At 37.6% G+C, this 24438-nt stretch overlaps 1 protein-coding gene across 1 annotated transcript in view; it reads left to right on the plus strand.

Annotated features, from left to right (window-relative positions):
• RRM1 (ribonucleotide reductase catalytic subunit M1) overlaps positions 1 to 24438 on the plus strand; it is a 33253-nt gene that overhangs the window by 2730 nt on the left and 6085 nt on the right. The window contains exons 2-15 of the mRNA XM_043997848.1: positions 1780 to 1868; positions 2897 to 3074; positions 3705 to 3805; positions 5318 to 5377; positions 6763 to 6802; positions 7074 to 7236; positions 9866 to 10007; positions 12001 to 12084; positions 12585 to 12746; positions 13096 to 13175; positions 17609 to 17810; positions 20015 to 20164; positions 21002 to 21223; positions 22235 to 22311. Of these exons, the coding sequence (XP_043853783.1) occupies positions 1780 to 1868; positions 2897 to 3074; positions 3705 to 3805; positions 5318 to 5377; positions 6763 to 6802; positions 7074 to 7236; positions 9866 to 10007; positions 12001 to 12084; positions 12585 to 12746; positions 13096 to 13175; positions 17609 to 17810; positions 20015 to 20164; positions 21002 to 21223; positions 22235 to 22311 (1750 nt within the window). The remainder of the gene's footprint in view (positions 1 to 1779; positions 1869 to 2896; positions 3075 to 3704; positions 3806 to 5317; positions 5378 to 6762; positions 6803 to 7073; positions 7237 to 9865; positions 10008 to 12000; positions 12085 to 12584; positions 12747 to 13095; positions 13176 to 17608; positions 17811 to 20014; positions 20165 to 21001; positions 21224 to 22234; positions 22312 to 24438) is intronic.

Here is a 24438-nt window from a genome sequence, read left to right on the forward strand (position 1 = left end):
GCATTAAATGCCAAAAAGTTGACTTTATATTTATTTGATCCTGGAATTAATAGGAAGCCACTAGAACTCATTGAGTAGGGGAATGACATGATCAGACTTGTACCTTAAGAAGATCAGTTTGGCAGCTGAGTGGGAGGACAATTAAAAAACTGTTGTAATAGTCCATGTAGAAGTGATATGGACTAGTACCAAGGTAGTAGCTATGTAAGTGGAAAGAAGATATGTAGGAGAGATGTTGTAAAAGAAGAAATGACAAGATTTGGCACAATGGATTGACTATGGGGTGATCAAGAGTCAGAAATTGAGGGTGACACCCAGGTAGTAAGCCTGTGTGACTGGAAGAATGGTGGTATCCTTAGCAGTAAAAGGAAAGTTGGAAAGAAGGGGGGAGTTTTGGGGGAAAAGATGAGTAATATTTTGTTCATTTGAGTTTGAGATGCCAATAGAACATCCAGTTTGAGATGTCCAAAAGACAGTAGGAGGGGGAATGATTAGCTCAGGAGAGAGACTAGGACTGCAAATATAGATCTGAGAATTCTTTTCATAGAGGTGATAATTGAACTTGTAAGAGTTGACGATATCACCAAGTGAGATAGTATAGAAAGAAAAGGGGAGGGAGGATGGTTAGATAGAGTACATGACATAAATGAAGAACCAGCAAAAGAAACTGGGAAGGAATGGTTAGATAGATGGGACAGGAATCAGGAGAGAGTGGTGTCACAAAAACCTATACAGAACAGAATATCCCAAGGAAGTGACTGACAGTGTCAAATGCTGCAGAGAATTTAAGGATAAGGATTGAGGAAAGACTTACAGGCAGAGATACAGTATATAGTGTGAGCAGATATGCCCAGGTAGAAGTGAATATTCTCCATGTGGGAATATTAAGAAAATGGGTACTACTGGAACAGAGGGTGGTTCCTGGCACTTTCAGTGGCTGGGGATAGATGAAAAGACCCTCAAAGGTAGGCCTAGTTTAGACTAGATATATAGTAATGACAGGTTCTCGAATACCATGAAGAAGGCAGTATTTAAAGGAGGTGTCAATGTTAGTACTATGCTGTTATTAGTGTCATCATTAAAGTCACTTCTGAACAACTAATTCAGTGGGGTATACTTTGTTAAGGGGCCTGCTTGGCAACTACCAGTGAATTTTATTAAACAAGGAAAATTTCAATTGTGTATAGGGTTTACACCTGGAAACTCCTTGAGGGCAGAGACCCTGTTTTTGCCTTTCTTTATATCCCCAGTTCTTAGCATAGTGCCTGGCAGAATGTGTGTGTGTGTGTTTATTGACTCACTGCTTTACTGAATGCCTCCTTTTCCCTTTCTGTCTTACATGTTGAAATCCTCTCAGTCCTTTAAAGTTCATCTTAGTAAGGTTTCCTTTTCTTCCTCTGACCTCATGTAGCACTCTCCTTACCATCGAGGGGCAGATCAGGGAACCTTTCCTGAAGAAGGTCGAATTTGAATGGGTGTATTTTGTATATCCTCATCTACAGGACTGTTCTTTGACTTCAAGGGCTTTGTCTTATGTTGATATTTGATATTGGAAAGATAACTACAGTCTTCTACAATATATTTCTTGTTAGCCCTGTTCAAGACAGAATTCTCTGTTGAATTGGACGTATTGATGACCTAAGAATCAGGATCACTATCTCATCATTTATTTTGCAAAAGAGCATTTAATGCATGCGATTGAAAAGTTAGCTTATTTTAATTTTTAGAAATTAATGATTTGCAAAATGTTAACACAAATCGTATGTTTTAATTCTTTAGATGGCCGTCAGGAGCGGGTCATGTTTGACAAGATTACCTCTAGGATCCAGAAACTCTGCTATGGCCTCAACATGGAATTTGTTGATCCAGTAAGTAAATATATTTTTAGTCCCTTCCTGGATTTGAGTCTTTCATTTATTCTCTTTGGTTGTATTTTTCTAATGATTTCTTGAGTATAAAGCCTGAGTTTATTGTCTGAAACTAAGGTCTAGGAGATCTTTTGTCTTTGACTCTAGAACTTTCAATGCTTTTCTAAATCTGTACTGATTATTGAACCTTAACTTTAGGCACTGAGCCTTCTGACTTTTCTAATCTATAATCCTATTTGGTTCCTTGGGATCAAAAATCTACCATTACCAAAAATCTTCTATCATTATCAGTATAACTAAATGCCTGATTATTGCACTTACTTCCTTCTTATTATCTGTATATATACTCCAGATCAGAAAGGTTGTTTTCTTTATGGTCATTTTTTTTTTAGGAAAAGATAATATACAAATTCAGAAATAATACATAAGATAAAGTCATTAAGTGTGTTAATAAAAGAAACTATCTAGTAATTGATTAGGTGATACTTAAACTTCTTAAGCTTTAGAAATTCTATTTTCTATAGTGCTACCCTCAAGGAACTTACTTTCTACTGGGAAGGAGGGAAGGATGCAGTGGTTACAACACGTAAACAGATAGGTATGTGATAATTTGAGAAGGGAGAGCACTAACAACTATAAAAATCAGGAAAAGCCTTCAGGAGACAAGTGGCACATTCGATGAGTTTTGAAGGGAGCCAGGGATTCTGTGACATAATAGAGATGAAGAGCAAGTACATTTCAGACACAGAAAACGAGCCTGTGCAAAGGTAGAGAGGGGGAGAAGATAATAACTGTCACATGATTAAGACTCCATCTCTCAACTCAGAAACCCAAAATGATACCTTTTCTGAAGTACCAAAGGGTAGGTCCTTCTATCACATATATCTTACTTACAGGGTTTTTGTGAGGTTCTAGTGAGATGATATTGCCCATAAAGTACTCCGTCAATGTGACCTGCTACAATTATTCTCAATAGCTTTTGTTTTATTCTTATAAAAGATAGAGAACCTGTGATTTTATTTCTCTAGGCCCAAATCACTATGAAAGTTATCCAAGGATTATACAGTGGGGTGACCACAGTGGAATTAGACACCTTGGCTGCTGAAACGGCTGCAACCTTGACCACCAAGCACCCGGACTATGCTATCTTAGCAGCCAGAATTGCTGTTTCTAATTTGCATAAAGAAACAAAGAAAGTGTTCAGTGGTGAGTTTGGGTTGTAAAATTGAATTTAGCATTCTCAGAAAATGGAAGGGAATAATAAGAACCGATTGTGAATAAAAAATACTTTTTATTTAGAAATATTATAATTTATTATCTTGTTGCCACTTCTCAATTCTTGTCCTCTTCCTCAGAAGGAAAAAACAAACCCTCAAAACCTCAAAATGTTATGAGAGTATTCACTTAGAAGTTGTAGGGCTTCTAAAAGAGTGAGGAAAGAGCTCCCTTTGTTATCTGTCACCGTTAATAAGCTTTTCATACTATCGTGGCCATTCAAAATATGAAGAAGCTGAAACAAAGAAAAGCTATTTGGCCGGTGTCATGAGATAAGTTAGATCAAGTGAGTTTAGTGGTTCACAGGCCCTGAATTCTTAGGATATTGTCCAGCCCTTGAGTCATGCTCTTTTCCTTTTCTGTGGATCAGAATTCACATTTTAAAAGTGGCAATGTTTGGTATGACCAATTTCTGAGGAAATCAGGCCAAGGTTCTACTAAAAAATATGCTTCTGTGACTAGAAATTTGTGAGGCCTTGGGAATAGGAGAAAAAAATACTAAGATATATGGAGTGTTCCTTGCAAGGCTAAATTACTATTCTAATTTCATTTTTATTTTAGATGTAATGGAAGACCTTTATAACTACATAAATCCTTTTAATGGCAGGCATTCTCCCATGGTGGCAAAATCAACCCTAGATGTTGTTCTAGCCAATAAAGATGTAAGTGTCATGCTTCTCATATGAAATTCATTTTTTGCAATGTATTAACATACATTGTTTATTGTTTATTTATTTATTTATTGTTTATTGACTTGCATGCCTACTTGTTTACAGAGAATATAATAGGCATTTGCTGGCCAACAGTGATTGCTGTATGGGATAGAGAATGCTCCCTAAAAAGTGTTTGAGACTGTATGTTCAGAGTGCTATTATTTACCCTGTCCTACACAGCTAGATGTAAATACAATAGATTCTATTATTGATAGTATCTGACATGCTTCAAAATGTTATATTAGTCACAGGGGAGTCATATTTATATACTGTCTGTGTTACTTGTGGAATTAAATGCCCTGCTCATTTTTAAAAAAAAATGATCTTATTCATGGGGTATCTTGTTTTTATGTAACTCTCAGTTGAAATTTTCTCCACTTCCTGTCTAGTTGCTTTCCTGTGTTCCAGTCTCCTTCTTTAAGTAAATATGAGGTACTAGGAATGGGGAAGATTGTATAAGTTTTGGTAGCTCATCTGAATTACACTTAAATTCAATTCAACAAACATTTATTAAATGGCTACTATGTACAAGGCACCATGCTAGATATTGAGTATAACAAAATATGAATGATAAGAGCCCTTGGCCTCAAGGAGCTTACATTCCAATGGGAAGGGGGGAGACTTGGGGAGTAATTACATACATTTATGCATTTTACACATATTTGTACAAAGAAGTATATTATAAGGAAAATTGAGGAGTGAGAGAATAGTAATAATCAATGGGTAAGGTAATGTTTCAGGGAAAAAGTGTCACTTAAGGATTCTGAATGGTGGAGAGAAGAATGAATTTTAAGCAAGGATTTATTTGCTTAGTTTGCTTATCTGTAAAATGAGCAGGTTGGACTAGATGATTTCTTGGGATCCTTTAAGCTCTAAATCCCTCAGACAATTTGGATAGTGGATATTTGGGTTGATGACTAATTAAAAGCCAATTGTAAAGTTAAGTAACTTCAGTTAAGAGTTATTACTGGGTACATACTGAGAGCCTGTGGTTATTTTTGTTTTAAGTCTAGTTCATCTCCAACTATTTGCCACCTGCCTATTGCTACATTAAGGTTTTTGATCAAACTATATTTTGATAAAAAAATTTAGTGCAATATTGGCAATTATGCCTGATTATTTTGTAGGATATAGAAAAAATTAGAACAATAAGAAATTAGGTTCAAACAGTCATTTTGAACTTTGAAGAATTAAGCTATTTTTTCAGTATAGAAGATGAAGCAAATTTTTGTATATAGTGATATATGCCCAAAGCTTTATCACATTTTAATCCCTACCTTGAGTAGATTTTTAGATAAATCTGTGTTGGTAAACAGTAATGGAATATGCCTAACTAGACATATTTTTCTGGAGTTGAATGAGACAAAATGGCTGATTAAAAAAAAAAAAAGACTGGTGGGGGAAACTTTTAGAATCTTGAATTTATTCAGTTAATATAATTCTGAACTTCTTTCCCCGTAGCGGCTCAACTCGGCCATTATTTATGATCGAGATTTCTCTTATAATTACTTTGGCTTTAAGGTAAGAAATGTTCTGAATTTATTTTATTGTGTTTTTTGTAGGAGTGGGAGAGGGAAATTAAGAGGGGCTAAGTAATGTAAGGAATTAGCAGTAGGGAGATGGAGTGCAATTTGAGCTAGCTGGGTTTTTCTATCCTTATTTGTTTTTTTATGCCTTTTGTCTTTAGCATTTTGGGTGGCTTGAGAATGCTTTATGGTCCTGAGGAATTCTCCAAAATAATGTTAAATTATAACATGCCTGGGGCAGCTAGATGGCGCAGTGGTTAAAGCACTGGCCCTGGATTCAGGAGGACCTGAGTTCAAATCCAGCCTCAGACACTTAACACTTACTAGCTGTGTGACCCTGGGCAAGTCACTTAACCCTCATTGCCCCGCAAAAAAAAAATTATAACAAGCCTGCCATTCAGTGATATTTGTTCAGAGTGCTGTACACAACTATTATTAATCATGAAATAATTTTTTTGTAGAATTTTTATCACTTAAAATGCCAATGGTTTAATAATAGGCAGGAATCCAAAATGAAACTAGCCTTTATGCAATTTTCTCTGTGTGTGTGTGTGTGTGTGTGTGTGTGTGTGTGTGTGTGTTCCCCCCTTTTCTTGGCGGGACAATGAGGGTTAAGTGACTTGCCCAGGGTCACACAGCTAGTGTCAAATGTCTGAGACTGGATTTGAACTCAGGTCTTCCTGAATCCAGGGCAGGTGCTTTATCCACTGCACCACCTAGCTGCTGCCCCTGCAGTTTGATATTTTTAAAGCAACTACTATTTGCAATGTGTTGTGTTATGAAATGGGGGCAGCTAGATGGGCAAAGTGGATAGAGTACTGTGTCTGGAGTCAGGAAGACTCATCTTCCCTAGCTCAAAGCTGTCCTCAGATTCTTACTAATCTGTATGACCCCGTGCAAGTCAGTCAATCCTTTTTGCCTTAATTTCTCATCTGTAAAATGAACAGAAGGAAATGGCAAACCACTCCAGTTTCTTTGCCAGGAAAAGCCTACAAGGGATCATGAAGAGTCAGACATGACAGAAATGACTGAACAACAATATGTTGTGGAAAAGTCACTTGTAATTTATTTTCTTTTTAATAGTTGAAGTTTAAAAGAGTTCAAGTTTGTCTTACTGTGAATGGTTTTGTGTGTGATGCAAGGGAAAGAGTGTTGAACTGGGAGCCAGAAGGCCTTAGTTGTAGTCCTAATTTTGCTACTCACTTTGTTTTGTGACCTTTGGGAGATCAGTTTGCTTCTCTGGGGTCTTAGTTTCTTCTGTAAGATGAGAACATTGGTCTAGGTGATCCTTCAGGTCCCTCCCAGCTACAACATTCTGTGATGCCTCAGTTTAATTGTAATCTGAATGAGTCATGGTGGCTGCTTTGGCTTTTCTTCTAGACCTTAGAACGTTCCTATTTGTTGAAGATCAATGGAAAGGGTAAGAACTAAACATGTTCTTGAGTGATTTGTTTTATCTTTGTTGTGTTGCATGTGAACTTTGTGCGCTTCAGCTTAAAAGGTCAATTTTCTAAATTCCAAATGTTATTTTTATACTTTAGGTTATATATTTGAACAGTTGCATTAGCTTTTCCCTTTAAGTTTTTCTAATTGCATTTTGGTTTTTCTTTTTTGACTTCAACATCTGGTCCCAAACTTATTCTGGTGAGCTGTCATAGCATATAAGAATTGCTTCTCTTTCTTACCTTCAGTGGCTGAACGACCTCAGCACATGCTAATGAGAGTGTCTGTGGGGATTCACAAAGAGGACATTGATGCTGCTATTGAAACATACAACCTTCTCTCTGAGAGATGGTTTACTCATGCTTCCCCCACCCTCTTTAATGCAGGCACCAACCGTCCCCAGCTTTCTAGGTATGTTATATCCCTGTTCACTTTCCTTAATGCTCTGGAAATCTTCCATCCTACAGAGACAAACCTTGGCCTAAACAAACTGGAACAGTTCTTCTTCATAATGTTTTTCAAAATATAAGCACTTCAGACAGTCACATATTACTTTAGGTCTTAGATTTATACCCCAAATGCTCGATTTGTGACAGAATATCTACCTTTGCATTGAAGAGAACTCTTATTTGAGCAATAAATAGCTAGCAGCATTTTTATAGTGTTGGAATGAAGATTCTGAAGGCCCCAAAAGAATTAGATCTAGTCCTCAATGATTAGGAATTGTCTTAGCTGCAGAAAAATATATTACTGTTAATATGTGACTTTTGGCTTAATGTTTTTGTTCTTGAGCCAAAAGTTAGGTACTTTATGCCTTTTCTAGAGATATGGATCTGCTTTGCCCTGGGTCACCTTATTGCCTCTTCCTTCAATTACCCTTTGAAAAGGCAGTAGGTTCCTAGCTATAGCAAACTACTCAGATTAGTTTGCTCTTGCATGCCAAGTATCTGATTCAGCCTGAAGGCATAAAAGAAGTCTAGGAAGAAATTCAAGTTACTTTGTCTTCTTTGGATTTTGTGGCTTTTGCGGTAGGGGTTGGGGAAGGGATTATAACTGTGTTGTAAGTAGCTAGGAGGAACAGCTGAGTTCAAATCCTGCCTCTGACACTTAACCTTTCTGTGCTTCAGGGAGCTCCCTAGACTTGATGTACCAAGTCATAGATAGGCCTTTGCTGGTATAGTGAGTTACCACATGTGGAAATTTTTCACAGTAACAAAATCAAATCAAGGCTCCTTCCAATTAAGTACTTACTGAGTATCGATTCAATGCCCAGCACTGTGCTAGCAGCTGTGGAGGAGAGATAATGAAAGAATGGGCCACAGACTAGAAGTCTGGAAGTCAGGTCTAAGCTCATATAGGGTCTGATTTGTTCTAAGTGCAGAAGGATAAGTTCTTGCTCTTAATTAGCTTTACAGTCTAGTTGAGGTAACTCTACTTAAGACACAAAAAGACACAATTAGAATAGATCCTAAACAGGTATTGACACTCTTAGTGTAGTGGGAGATAAGGATTTTTTTGCAGGAGAGGACATGACTTGATGTGGACCTTGACATATGAGGCTTTGATGAATGTAGGGGAATAGGGAAAGACATTTTGTGAAGAAATGGGTGGGGAGGAGGGCATAGAAAGTAGGCAGAAACCTTGAGGTGCAAATGAACATGGTATGTTCAGGAGAGAGTAAGAATTCTGCCTGGCCTGACTTGTAACAGAAGATGCATGTTGGAGAATAGTTGGAAATAGGTTGGAGTAGAGAGTAGGTGACTTGTTTTGTTGTTGTTTGTTTGTTTGTTTTGTGGGGCAATGAGGGTTAAGTGACTTGCCCAGGGTTATACAGCTAGTAAGTGTCAAGTATCGGAGGTTGGATTTGAACTCAGGTCCTCCTGAATCCAGGGCTGGTGCTTTATCCACTGTGCCACCTAGCTGCCGCCAGGTAACTAGTTTTAAAGAAGGTCTTGAAAACCTGAATAGGATCTTGGGGAGATGCAGTAGGTGGCCTTTGCTCCCTTTAGCAGACAAAAAAGCATGGTGAAAATAGATTTTAGAAATATTAATTTAAGGATATTGTATAGAAATGGTTTGGTTGTGGAAGCAATATTGCATTGTACAAAGGACCCTGGACTTGGAGCCAGGAGCCATGAATAACATTGTCGTCATTGTTGTTTGTCCTTCCTTTTCGAAGAGGACCAATGACGATACTGGGGCAAAATAGTAGATGATAGATGGTGTCTTGACTTGTATCTGAATTGAATTTAAGTGAGACAGAGTTGTGCAAAATTGTTACCCTTATTCTTCCAGAGTCATTGAAGTCCAGTAGCAGAATAAAAGTCAAGATAACTGGTGATGACCCTGAATAATTGGGTTACTGGGACATTCCTTAGTCTCTTTGACCATCAGTTTTTTCATCTCTAAAATGATGATAATACTTGTACTCCTTACTATGCCAGATTGTTGTTGGGAAAGTGCTTTTTATTACTTAATGCCTTAGAAGTGTGAATTGTTATTAGAATGACAATTTCGTGGGGGTTTTTTGTCAACTAATGAGCAGAAGGAGTTGTTACCTCTGTTAAAGAGGAAGTTGGTAGTGGTAAATGGGGGGCGGGTTGGCAGGATGACAAAAACTTCCGAAGGCAATTTCTGGATTTAACTTTCAGGCTTTGTCATGCTAGTAAGTTCTGGGCAGGTAAAACCAGCTTTTAAGTTTTGAATTTCAAAAGTTATCCCTTCTTCCCTCCCTTCCCAGTCCCCTCCTTGAGGCAGTAAGCAATCAGGTTTGGGTTATACATGTGCAAATATGTAAGACATTACCATATTCATTTTGTACAAGAAAACTTGGATAAAAGAAAAAAAATGGAAGAAATAAAGTGAAAAATGCCATGCTTCAGTCTGTGTTCAATCAATATCAGTTCTTTCTTTGGAGGTGGATAGTATGCTTCATACTTTGGGATTGTCTTGGATCATTATATTGCTGAGAATAGTTAAGTCATTCACAGTTCTTCATCAAACAAGTATTATTTACTTTTACATGTATGCTTTCTTGTAGTTGCTTCCTTCTGAGTATGAAAGATGACAGTATCGAAGGTATTTATGATACACTAAAGCAGTGTGCACTGATTTCCAAGTCAGCTGGTGGCATTGGAGTTGCTGTGAGTTGTATCAGAGCTACTGGAAGTTACATTGCTGGGGTAAGTGTCCAAAGTCTGAGTTGAAGAAAAGTATAATTGAGTGAAATTCAGGCTTGTATTGACCTGAAGTAGTAGGGTACTTGACTAGGAATCAAAACATCTGGGTCTAGTTCCATCTGTACTATTGACTAGTTGTGTAGTTTTGAGCCAGTGCCTTTTCTTTGGGCCTTATTTTCCTTCTGTGTAAAATGAAGGGGTTGGAATAGATGACTTGTATGGTTCTTAGAGCAGCAGGGGCACGGTGGATAAAGCACAGCGCCTGGAATCAGGAAGGCCTGAGTTCAAATCCAGTCTCAAATACTTAGGGAAGTCACTTAACCTCTCTTTGCCTCAGTTTTCTCAACTGTAAAATGTGGATAATAGCTTCACCTACCTTGCAGGGTTATTGTGAGGATCAAATGAGATATTTGTAAAAAAAATACTTAGCACATTTTACATAATTGCACATGTATGACCCACATCTAATTGCTTACCGCTTCAGGGAGAGGGGAAAGAAGGGAGGGAGGGAAGGAAGGATAAAATTTGGAATTCAACTATAATAAAAAATGTTTATTATTAGAAAAAAATACTTAGCACAGTGGCTGGCACAAAGTAGGTACTTTATAAATGCTTATTTCCTTCCCCATCCCTCCCTTTCTAGCTTTGACATCCTGTAATATATTTTATAATGAAATTTGGGTAAGGTGAATACCCATTACTATATTGGTTCTCTGCAAAGTTGAGAGCCATTCTTCGTGAAATTTTCTACATGTTCAGTACCAGTGTTTGGTTGATACTTTTTTTGAAAAAATGCCAGCTTTAATTTTATACCAATTTTAAACCTTAGTTCTGTGAACTGTAAAGAAAGACATGTTTAGCTCTGAATTGTGAGAAAGAATTTTTTTTTTTCCATTACCAGTCAACTCATCCCCAGCTGGTGGCACAGTGGATGGAGCACTGGGCTTCAAGTCATAAAGACCTGAGTTCAAATCCAGCTCCAGAAACTTAATAACTGCATGACCATGGATGAGTCACTTCACTGCCTCAGTTTTTTTATCTGTAAAATGGGAGAAATAACAGTATCTACCTTCTGGGGTTGCTGTGAGAATCAAGTGAAATAATGATTGTTTTTTTAAAATGTGCTTGGCAAATGGTAGGCATTATAAATGCTCGTGACTTCTTCCCAATCCAGAAAAGAGGAAGTTTTACACATGGATGGACTCTTGTAAATGACAGCAGTGGGGGGTGGGAAATGCTTTTCTTAACTCCCTTTAGAGTCAAAGGTAAACTAGAAGTACGTTTTATTTTACTCATTCTGGGGAATCCATTGTCCTGTCCTTTGTTAGGTGCTGTATAGCATGATGATTTTACATTAGGTAAGAGTTGAGCTGTTAATTTACTCATCTTTTCATTATTGTCTTGTGGCAGAGTGACCAGGTTAATTTGTGAGGCTCCCTCTAATCCTTGAATTCAACCAAAGTATACTTAAGTTTCTCTCATTAGTCTTCTTCTCTTAGAACTAGTTCATTCATAGAATCATAAAGTTTTGGTCTATTTTGCCCTCTTAATTTTACAAATGAGAAAACTGAAGTCCATAGAGAGAAAGTGACTTGCCCAAGGCAGTAGCTTATATTTTGATATATTTCTTTATCATGCTATTTTTTTCTACCATAGGTAAAAATTTTTATTTAAGGCAGTTTGATATCAAGAGCTTTATATGTAGAATTAACATTAGCCTTATTTGAGTTATGGGTTCTTTTGATATAAAATCAGAATGTTGCACTATGAAAAAGGTGTCCATGGAGTCATATTCTACTTTTCTTTTCCTTATGCTGAGCAACTTGTTTTCAAAGGAACCATTAAGAGGTAGGGCGGAGTTGATACTTTATGGATTACCATCGAAGGACTGGGCCCTTATTTGGCTGCTGCTGGAGTAATTTATTTTGTTTGACCATCTTGCCCTTTCTTCCATCCCATTGACAATTGAGCTGGGCATTTTTGTTTTTTCTTTCAGACAAATGGCAATTCTAATGGCCTTGTTCCAATGCTTAGGGTCTACAACAATACAGCTCGCTATGTGGATCAGGGGGGTAACAAGGTATGCTACTTTCTTCAGAGTGAGAATCAGAATTAATGGTCAACATTTGCTTGTTGTGAGGTGACTCACTTGTGTGTAGTTTCTTATTGTTAAGTACTTTATGTGTCAGTTTATTTTTACAAAGAGCTTTGTAAAATAATAGGTGATAATCTCCATGTCTTTTTAAGTGCCAAATCTTATATAAAATTAAAAAAAATTGTTGTCATTTTATGGAAGGGGAAACAGGTATAGAGAAGTTGAGGGAGCAAGTCAATATAAAGGTATCAATTCAAAGCATAGGGTTGCCTGGTCTGATTTGTGATTCAGATTTGGCTCCTCCATGGATGAGCTAGCTGTTTGACTATTGCCTTGGGGGAATAGTCCCTACTTTGCCTATCTCATGATATCAGAGTGAGGAACAAATAAGATGCAATGAATGTGAAAATGCTTTGGAAAGTAAAAATTCCTCTACAATTGTAAGGGGCTCTTGCCTTATTAAACAGCAGTGATTTACCTTTTAGCGGCCAGGGGCATTTGCCATCTACTTGGAACCATGGCACTTAGACATCTTTGAATTCCTTGATTTGAAGAAGAACACTGGGAAGGAAGAGCAGAGAGCCAGGGATCTTTTCTTCGCTCTTTGGATCCCAGATCTCTTTATGAAACGTGTGGAGAACAATCAGGTAAGCACTCAATACCAGATGGGGAGGTCCAGTGTGAAGTGATTTAGCAAATTTCTCTTTTCTATTGTTGTATCTAGTGCTTATTAAGTGCTTACCTTCATATGGCTCTACGTAGGATACTGGACAAAGTTAGATGTTGTAGCAGCCTTTTATTTAAATTAGGTGATAAATAAAAAGGACTTTAAAGAAGGAACTGTATATCAAAGACTGAGTCAGTGGTAAAAAATTACTGCTGCAGCCCATTTGTAGGACAGAGAATGAAAGGAGTCCCTATCCTATCCATTTAAGACTTTGAAGATGAAGTAGGTATCTAAGGTTCCCTTACAGGAGGTTTTTTTCTCTTTTGTAGGACTGGTCCCTGATGTGTCCTAATGAATGTCCTGGTCTGGATGATGTTTGGGGAGAAGAATTTGAGAAGTTATATGAAAGGTATGATAAAAAGAAAAAAATAAAATATTCTTTAACCATGTCTTTTTCTCTAGCATAGTCCTTGGGGGGGGGGGGGAGCAATGAGGGTTAAGCGACTTGTCCAGGGTCACACAGCTAGTGTCAAGTGTCTGTGGCTGGATTTGAACTCAGGTCCTCCTGAATCCAGGGCCGGTGCTTTATCCACTGTGCCACCTAGCTGCCCTGTAGCTTAGTGTCTTGTATATATAAGGAACTTAATAAATATTGATTTATTGATAATTTTGGCCCAGAATAGTCAAATTTCTGTTAATATGTCAGAGATGGCATATAATTAATTGCTCCGTTACCATTGATTTTTTTTTTCAGAGCCATGATAAGGTAGTGCTTTATTTGTATTTCTCTAATATAACTATGAGGTAAAACTTTTCCTGCTGTTTTTTACCTTATCTCTCTTCTAGACTATAAGTACTGTGGGGGCCAAATTTAATATAGATAGAGTTAATTGAGTGGCTCAACATAATGTTGGGGTCCCAGAAATAATGAGGGACCTCTAGGCCCAAAGCTCCCTCCCCTCTGAACTGCCTATTTAGATATTTCTCCCAGGCCAAAAAGAAAGGAGCCTACCAGCCTCTTTTCCACAAACAAATCAGGTTTTATTAATGGGAATAAAATAAACAGCAAAGGTGAAATTAATAAAATCAAAGATAAGGGAATAGGGAAAAAGAAATATGGATAATCCCCCTAACTCTAACCTGTCTATACAATCCCCAAACTTGCTTCCAGTTCAGCTAATTCAAAAGAGCAGGGCTCATATGTTAACTCACCACCTGGGGTCCGTAGCTTCAATGGGAAACAGCTTTGCAGTCAGGACCCTCAAGAACCCGCGCTTTGACACTGTCTACAGAGGGAGGGTCTCTGCAGAGAATACATATTACAAATGGTTTATATAATAACAGAAGGGGAAAAAACCCCAACAAAACAAAACTGTTCATTTAAAGTCTTTGAGATCTTCTTAGAGTGGTAAGATGTCATCGGGGAAACTGGACTCTGGTCTGAACTCTGGTTGTCTCTGGACTCTTTTACTTCTTTAGCTGTTGAACTGCTGGATTTTCACTAATCCTTAGTATAGCATTGTTAATGATCAAATTAAACAGTGAGAGTTCTTCAAAATATAACTCATACTTAAATTTGATATATATATATCATATTACATTCCCCCCCTTGGAGGATTTATACCCATATAATACAGAGTTGAGGCAGTTATGCAATCTATAACACTTCTTACCACCATGTGTCTGTATCAAGGCCAAATTTAGTAATGTGTCTGTGATGACACCTGAAAATATTATGGAAAGGTTACCATACCACATCTTATGGTTCCGAGACATCCAGTAATTGTTCTAGGCCGCAGGTGGATGGATTCTAACCATGCCATCAGACTGAGTGAAAGAGAAAGAAAGCAAGTTAAGTTAAGCCAGGTGCATGTGTTGGAGCTTCCATGACACCAGGCCATTTTTGGAGGGAGAGAGGAAGAAACTGCACTATGTCTAGCAATTGTGGTCTACATAGTAGCCACTGTGAGCAAACTACCTGAATGTATTTGGCTGTTTCTCAGCCTCCATCAGGGCATCTTATGTGTACCTGACTCTCCTCCTGTTGTACGTATATTTTCTCCAGGGCCTGCATCGTGGAGTTGAACCATCTCATGCTCGTTGTAAGAGCAATTAGACTCTGAAATTATAAGTTTCCATAACTCAAAAATCTCATATTAATTTCACCAAAGACAATATGATGGTAAAATGTGTGTTATGCTGCATAATTCAGGACATACTTGTAATATGTACAATAATTCTAAACCACACCCAGAGTATACATAGTCACAATGACATATAAATGATAAATGAGTGTAAATGACTGATAATATTAAACATTATTACATAATCTTCTTTGAGCAAGTAAACCACATCACCTTGTACATTAATTCTCTATCTAGTTTGAAAATAACAGATACTTGAAGTGATAATCAATTTATCAAAAAGAAATAAAACCTCAATCAGCAAGACTCAATATTCAATATGTTCATTGATAAACCAAGCAATAGGGTTCAGTACTTTAACAGTAGAGACTATTTATTGAAAAGATAGGTGAGGCAGCAATACCACTTTTGGGACTTTTTCCCAAAGAAATCATGGAAAGGGGAAAGGGACCCACATGTACAAAAATATTTATAGCTGTTCTTTACGTGGTGGCAAGGAATTGGAAGTTGAGGGGGTGCCCATCAATTGGGGAATGGCTGGACAAGTTGTGGTATATGAATACAATGGAATACTATTGTGCTGTAAGAAATGATGAGCAGGAGGAGTTCAGAGAAACCTGGAGGGTCTTACGTGAGCTGATGATGAGTGAGATGAGCAGAACCAGAAGAACATTGTACACAGTATCATCAACATTGAGTGTTGATCTACTGTGATGGACTATATTCTTCTCACCAATGCAATGGCACAGAAGAGTTCCAGGGAACTCGTGATGGAAGAGGATCTCCAAATCCAGGAAAAAAAAAAAAGAACTGTGGAGTATTGATGCTGAATGAACCATACTATTTCTTTTGTTTTTGATGCTGTTGTTTTTTTCTATTTTGAGGTTTTTCGTCATTGCTCTGATTTTTTCTCTTATAACATGACTAATGCAGAAATATGTTTAATGTTATTATGTGTGTGTGTGTGTGTGTGTGTGTGTGTGTGTGTATATATATATGTATATATATATGTGTATATATATATATATATATATAAAACCTATATCAGATTACCTGCTGTCTAGGGGAGGGGGGAGGGGAGGGAGGGAGAAAAATCTGAAATTGTAAAGCTTGTATAAACAAAAGTTGAGAACTATCTTTACATGTAACGGAAAAAAAATAAAATACTTTATTAATTAAAAAAAAAAAGAAAAGATAGGTGAGGGGCAGCTAGGTGGCGCAGTGGATAAAGCACTGGCTATGCATTCAGGAAGACCTGAGTTCGAGTCTGGCCTCAGACACTTGACACTAGCTCTGTGACCCTGGGTAAGTCACTTAACCCTCATTGCCCCAGAAAAAAAAAATACCAAAAAAAAAGAAATGAAAATATAGGTGAATGTTTATTACCCAGGCCAAGATGTAAATGGACATTCAGACTTTGTCATGGGTAACCCCATCCTATTCTTTGTGGCTCCAAAACTTTTGTTAAATGTTTTGTTTTTATTTTGTTCTGTCAGGTAATGAATTCTGGAAAATATCTTATTGTATCCCCAATGGAGAATTCTTAGAGATCAAGCCTATGTTTGAAAGGTCGATTAATTGTAGGAGTAAATTTATATTAACTGTATTAGACAGTTTGAATACATTGAACTCTTTATGCTGCCCACTGTGCTCTGTTAATGGTCATTTGTCACATTTGTCATTTCGCTATGGAACAGTGGCTAGAGTGCTGGGCCTAGAGTTAGGAAGACTCATCTTCCTGAGTTCAAATTTGACCTCAGACATTTACTAGCTGTTTGACCCTGGGCAAGTCCCTGTTTGCCTCAATTCTGTACCTGTAAAATGAATTAGATAAGGAAATGGCAGACCACTGTAGTATTTTTGCCAAGAAAACTCCAAATGGGGGTCATGAAGAGTCGGACAGGACTGAAATAATTGAACAACCAACAAAAATAAGACCAGTACTAAACAGATCTATTGACAGCAAGGGATGTGGTTTTTTCCCTGGGATTTTCTTCTGATCCCACTTTTTACTTGACCTCCACAATTGGCACCTCATGCTTCAGGGGTGATGATACCTTTTGTGTTGCCTAGTTGTTATTGCCAATATTTTACCTAATTTCTCTTGGTCATTTTTAGAAATGCAATGCTGTTTAGAGTATACTAAGGTAAGAGAAGGAAAGAGTCAGTATGGAATATAAATAAATGGTTCTCTTGGAGTCAAGAAGACCTGGGTTCTTATTCTGCCTCTGATATATACTGGCTGTGTGGTAGTGGGCAAATCACTTAAATTTTTCAGTGTGCTAAGCAACTCTCAAAGACTTTAAATGATGGATAAATTGCTAATTCGCATTGGCAGAGGGAGTTTTAACAACACAAGGTCCCTGTATCAATGAACTTACAGTTCATGAACATGAAAAGAAGGGGGAAATGGAGGTATCCCTGCTAAGCCTAGGATAAGCTGGGACAGTAGTAAAAAGAGATTAAGAAAGGGGATATTGGCAAGTAAAAATCACATAATAAAGTAGAAACAGAGGAAACCCAGAAACCCTATGTGTTTGAGAACTAGTTCCTTCTATCCTTGTAGTTTGTCTTTACAGTTCTTCACGTAGACATCTGTAACAGAATTGATTCTTTCTGTCTTTCCTTTAACTTCCAAATTGTCTTTAATAAAAAAAATTTAGACCACTCAGGGTAACACCTTGGCTTTGCCTTTCAGTTATGAGAAACAAGGTCGTGTTCGTAAAGTTGTAAAAGCCCAGCAACTCTGGTATGCCATCATTGAGTCTCAGACGGAGACAGGGACCCCTTACATGCTCTACAAAGACAGCTGTAATCGGAAGAGTAATCAACAGAACCTGGGGACCATCAAGTGCAGCAATTTGTGCACAGAGATAGTAGAGTACACTAGTAAAGATGAGGTGAGTAGAAGAGCACAGACCCCTCCAGTGTATAGTGAAAGATAATCACTTGCTAGCTTTGGTCTTGTCCTGAAGGATGGGAAGAATATTCAGCATTTTTTCATAAGTGGCAGAGCACTGTTGTAAGCACAGAAAGGTTTAAAAAAATGTAGGAGGTATGATCCCTAGTGATCTTTAAGCTTTTCTGTGTACAATACTGAAAAGATTGCTTGTGTAAGACATTGATGTCTTTCAGCTTACACACAAATGAGGGAGAATAATTTATGTAATGGAAGACTTCATGGCAGAAGTGGGGCAAGAGTGGGGTTGTGAGTTAAAGCACAAATCTGGGTTGGACATAGTGAACTGGGGAAAGTAAAGCAATGTGACCTTGGGAAGGGATCGAGATTCTTGGGCTTCAGTTTCCTTTTCTGTAAAATGAGGCATTTTACTGGATTATTTCCTTTCTAGCATAGAAGGAGAAAAGCTTATGAAGTTTCAGAGATAGGAGGGGGTGAGTTGTGAACTGGGAATAACGAAATCATCTTGCTTGTGTAACTATTGGAATGATGCCACCTGCTGGAGAGGTACTGTAGAAAAGCTCTGCCATGAGGAGAAGGTGGCTGAGGGCAAGCCATGCGGTCAGGTCCTTGGCGTCAGGAAGTGACATTTGCTCGTGGGTGCTGTCTATCAAAACTACCAGCCAATCAACTTGAGGAGCCTCCCATTTCTGGGAGGAGAACATGAATTAGGAAGCAGATGCTGGCGGAGGGTTTCTCTCTTGGTTCCTGACCTCTCGCCATGGCAGGTCGGATGATGGGGTCTCTTAGAAATAGTTAGATTTTTACCTTTCTCTCTGATCCTAATGCTCTTTAATAAATAAACACTTAAATACTCTTGCTAAAGCTTATAATTTATTGGCGATCACTCATTAGATTTTAGATAGTATAGCTAGACTTGGTGAAACCTTTACTGTAAGGAGAAGAAGGGGAATGAATAAATGGGGCCTAATGATGTAGGGAAGGGGATGAAGTCTATAACTTACCATTTAGGAATGCTAAATTTGAATGACATCAATATGAAACAATGTGGAAGTTGATTCTTGTTGAAGAATGTTAACTTGTTGGGAGGAGAAACTCAAGATAAGAGGCCAGCAAGAAAGTTGCTGTTTGGGGCAGCTAGATGGCGCAGTGGTTAAAGCACCGGCCCTGGATTCAGGAGGACCTGAGTTCAAATCCGGCCTCAGACACTTGACACTTACTAGCTGTGTGACCGTGGGCAAGTCACTTAACCCCAATTGCCTCACTAAAAAAAAGAAAAAAAAAAAAGAAAGTTGCTGTTTGTAAATGCCCACTTCTAAAATTTTTGTTTATTTTTTGGTTTTATATCATCTTTATTTCCAAATATGTCCTTGTTCCTTCCCTGGTCCAGTGTTACCATCCCTTTTTAAGAAAAAATCAAAAGGAAGGGAAAAATGATCAGCAAAACTATTATATAACTGGCTCTGATAGTCCACAGTATTTCATCTTAGCATTTTTCTAGGGCCAAATTTAGTCATTATTACTGCATAACATTGTTTTGTGTGTGTGTGTGCTCTGCATTTACATTGTTTGTTGTTTTCCTGGTTCTGTTGACTCCACTCTACATCATTACATATGTTTTCCTATGTTCTTGAATTCTTCGTGGTCATCTTTCCTTATCGTGTAGTGGTACCCCCATTGCTTTTATGCACCATGTGTTTAACCATGGTGCTATGAATATTTCCTTGAATATGGGATACCTTTGAGTACCTTGGGGTGTGTGAGTCAAAGAAGATGGACATTTCAGTCACTTTGTTAGCATAATTAAAAATTGCTTTTCAGAATGGTTGGATCCCTACTTTGCCACCTGCAGTGTATTAGTGTTTGTTTTTCTAACTCTCCTAACACTGACTTCCTATATTTTTTTATTCTTCCAGCAATTGTCCACTTGCAAAGTACCTAGATATTGTTCTTAGTGAGAAATAGAGGAGAGGCTAGATTTAAATTTCTAAAAACTATAAAGATGGTAGAAGAAAATTGGCATAAGAGAAGAGTTGGGATATTGTGTGATGGTAAAGAAAGATGTTGAAGCTAAGATTATAATCATGAGATTTGAACATAATGGTTTCATTGACCGTTCTGAAGGAATTGAGGCTGCGTATTTAACTTCAGTGGTATCTAACTTGTAATCACTTTGTATTTTAGGTTGCAGTCTGCAATTTGGCTTCTTTGGCCCTGAATATGTTTGTTACATTGGATCACACGTATGACTTCCAGAAACTGGCTGAGGTTACCAAAGTCATTGTTCGCAACTTAAATAAAATTATTGACATCAACTATTACCCAGTTCCAGAGGTATGATTAGTTAGCTTTTTAAAATTTAACCCTAGTAAATGTTAGAGTCCAGAGACACAGAAACTTATATTTCCATGAACGAATAGTTATTAGATACCTCACAGTTTGTTTCATGTGCATTTGATAAACTAATTTTTGTAATATAGGCTGCCCCCCAAAATAGGCATGAGGATTCTCTTGGTTGTTATTTTGGTGGCTTGTTGCTATTAAAAGTATTTATATCCAATATTGTTTTGAGAAAACAATTTTCTTTGACTTTTATAATGTCTCTTCACCCTTTATTTCACTGTTACTAAATTGTGAAATTAACTTGATGCCTAATTGGAAAAATAACTGATCCTGTAGATTGTGGTTAGTAACTATTAGAAATTACTTTTTTAGCGGGTACTGCTTGGGAAAGGTTATTGGTTGACATTAATCTTTTTGGTTTCTGATGCAAAACAACAATACCATATGAGTGGTGAAGACCAGAAATAACTGACAACCTTGTTGAGACTTGAATGTGAAGAAAACTAATTAAATACACTTAGGTTTCTGAAAGATTTTGATGTAGGGGTAGTGTGTGTCAGGCAGCATGCAGTAGGAAAGCACTGTTCTTGGAGTTAGGAGATGGGAGTTCCTGGCTCTGAAACTTTCTTACTGTGAGCAAATTGCTTAATTTCTCTGAGCTTCAGCTTCTTTTGTGAAATGGAGGTAATAATTTTTGTACTAAACACTACCTCACAAGATGGTTGTGAGGAAAGAACTTTATAAGTTATAAAGCACTGTGGAAATGTGAGTTATCATTTGAATAGTCATGTTTTTCCTTTTCTTCCTTTTATATGAACTGATGCTAAGGCAAGTTTATCAAATAAACGCCATCGCCCCATTGGTATTGGAGTGCAAGGTCTAGCTGATGCTTTTATCCTGATGAGATATCCTTTTGAGAGTCCAGAGGCCCAGTTACTGAATAAACAGATCTTTGAAACCATTTATTATGGAGCCTTGGAAGCCAGCTGTGACTTGGCCAAGGAGTATGGCCCATATGAAACATATGAAGGCTCCCCAGTCAGCAAAGGAGTAAGTAAATGGGTGAAACATATTTATTGGCATGCACTTGTGTTCTCTAGACTAAAGAGAATTTGTCCAAACTTTCTGTACTTAGAATGGGATAGTCATTTCACCAACAGTGAAAATTATTGCTTTAAATGACTATTGCAGTTACCCATATTATCTGAAGTGTGGTTTCTTCCCACATAAATAACTATAGTTCAGTTTGTAGATTCTTAGGCCTGTAAGGAAATTTAAAAGTCATATAATCCAACCTTTTCCTGAAATGTAAATCTCTTCTGTAGCATTCTGAATAAGTGGTGATTCAGCTTTTACTTGAAGTCTTCCATTATTGGAGAATTTTGTCTTCCTGGATACCCCATTCTACTTTAACAGCTCTAAATGACTTTTTTTTTGTTTTGTTTTAGTTTTAGTGAGGCAATTGGGGTTAAGTGACTTGCCCAGGGTCACACAGCTAGTAAGTGTTAAGTGTCTGAGGCCGGATCTGAACTCAGGTATTCCTGACTCCAGGGCTGGTGCTCCATCCACTGCGCCACCCAGCTGCCCCTCTAAATGACTTTAAAAAAAAAATCCATTGATCACAATCTGCCTTTCTGGAACTTCAACCAGTTGGCCTTGGTTCTGTTTTCTGTGGAGAAGGATCAGTAAAAATGAGGGGAGAGTAGAGTCTTCTTCTAGCCTTCCCGGTTTGGACCTGATTTATATCTGGCAATGAAGAAGACTTGCTAGGACAATTGTAAAATTCTTTTCCTGTGCAGAAGAACTGTGATGGAACATTTTTGTTTGTTTAAACTTAATTTTGGGGGCAGCTAGGTGGCTCAGTGGACAAAGCACCAGCCTTGGATTCAGGAGGACCTGAGTTTGAATCTGGCCTCAGACACTTGACACTTACTAGCTATGTAACCCTGGACAAGTCACTTAACCCTCATTGCCCCGCAAAAAAACCAAACCAAAACAAAAAACTTAATTTTGAACTAGTTTTAGGTGGTTTGTGAAAAATTTGGGTTGTTTTTTCTTCAGATTCTTCAGTATGATATGTGGAATGTCACTCCTACAGACCTGTGGGACTGGAAGGCTCTCAAGGAGAAGATTGCCAAGTGAGTAAATGGTGTTAGCAGGTCTTCTTTTTCCAAGGATCTAGCTTCTCAGATTAGTCCCAAAGTAGTTACTTTTAGTTACTCACTCATATCACCAAGTGCGGAGTATTTGCTTCACCACTAAAATTGTTTGCAACTTAGCTGTGTTGGGAATATAGGTGGATTTTGCTTGAATGAGTTGTCAGAGAAATAAGTTAAAAATTGCTAAGGAAGATTTTGGTAGGCTGAATTTGGTAAGTTTTGACTAGGAAAAAACCACACCAAGTTGGGTCTTTGTAGATTTTGCAGATGAAGAGTCTTTTAAGGATTATATGGCCAGGATGATTTCCTGAGTAAGGAATGGAACCTAGGTTTTATAAATGCATTATACCCTGAAGCCTGTTAACATTAACATGAAGACAAATACCTTGGTCAGTATCGCCTAAAGATTATATCCAAAATCCTTAATGTATCAATAAGAAGTAGCTGTAGGATGTTTATTTTATTAGTATTAATATAAAAGCAATGTAATTTGTTAGGTAGAGTTTTGAGTTTGGAGTCATGTTTTTGTTCATATCCATCTTTGACATTAGCTGTGTGACTCTAGGCAAATGTTTGTGTGCCCTGGCTGGGTTTTAACTACTATCATAGACAGATTGTGATCTGCATTAATGGAGAAAGTTGTCTACCACTGACAAAATCACAAATCCTTTGTATATACATGTAAGATTAGTGGAAACAGTTTGATTCTTAGCAAATTCCTGAATATTTATGACTGGAAAAGGAGTTGGGCTGATACTGCAGGGATAGATTGCTGTGCTGGCATACACAAAATCTTTTTGAATGGCCTCTGGAAAACCAAAGCCAAGAATTGCATAGAATCAGTAATGGTGGAGGCAGAATTTACTAATGATCAGGAATGCATGGAAATACACACACACACACACACACACACACACACACACACACGTACGTTATCTTTTAAAAATGCTTTTAGGTTTGTTATCTTACTTGGTCCTTAGAAAAGTCATCAAATGAATTAATGTATGTAAAGTACCTTGCAAAACTTAAAGTGGATATAAATGATTGCTATTGTTATTAAAAACCTCATGAGATAATAATTATTAGTATCTGACATTATATGGTATTTTGTCATTTTGAAAGCCTTTTATTTATATTAGCAAATTAGGCAAAGGTAAGAGCTATGGATGTTTTCCTTGTTTTCAATATGATGTAACTGAGGCTGAGAGGGATTAACTTGCCTATTGTAATATGTCCGTGGAATCTGAACCATCTTCTTGGCTTCAGGTCCAACCTTTTGTTTATTACAACAGGCCATCTAATACATGATGTCTCCATTTTACAAGTTAGCAAACTGAGGCGGGGAATAAAGATTTGTGTTTTGCTTGAGGTTGCAGAGTTAGTGATATCTGGGTCAAAAACCTCTGTGTGTTATAGCATGGATCAGAATCATCAGGATGCAGCATAGTATGGTAAATGATATATAAATTCATAGGTAGAAGATATGGGAACGTGGTATGCTCCTTTTAATTAAGGAACTTAGAGGCTTAATGGGGAAAGACAGTTTTCAAAGTCGTTTCACATCTATTATCACATTTGGTTTTTACCTGTGACACTGTCAGAGTAGGTGGTATCTCCCCTTTACTAGTGAGGTGATGACTTGGCATGCAGTCAGTTTTCCTTGCAGGGAACCACACTGCTTGGCTGTTAAAGCGCAAATGATTTCATGACATATACACAGTGTACCAGTGAATGGTAAAGAAGGGGCAGCACAATCTGGCTAAACAAAGAACCTCTTCATGTAGGAAGTGTCCCTAGGGATGCTTTCAAGGGGAGAAGGAAAGAACTTGGTGAGATTTTTCTGAAAATGATGCCTTATTTGCAATACCTTTGTGTACTGTCATGTATAAATTATTATTGAGTATTCACTTTGAACATTACCCACTATTAGCCTCTCTGGTGTTTTCATGGTCTGGAGAAGTTGTAACCATTACACTCCTTATAGGAGTCCTTATAGGAGTCAACAGTTGAAGAGAAATAGTCACACATATTTTGAATCAAATTTTCTCTTATATAGAGAATGGTGGGATATAAAGATGCTTAGTATTAAGAAATGTGTACCTGTAG

The sequence above is a fragment of the Dromiciops gliroides genome, chromosome 3 (genome assembly GCF_019393635.1).
Source record: "Dromiciops gliroides isolate mDroGli1 chromosome 3, mDroGli1.pri, whole genome shotgun sequence".
Lineage (NCBI taxonomy): Eukaryota > Metazoa > Chordata > Mammalia > Microbiotheria > Microbiotheriidae > Dromiciops > Dromiciops gliroides.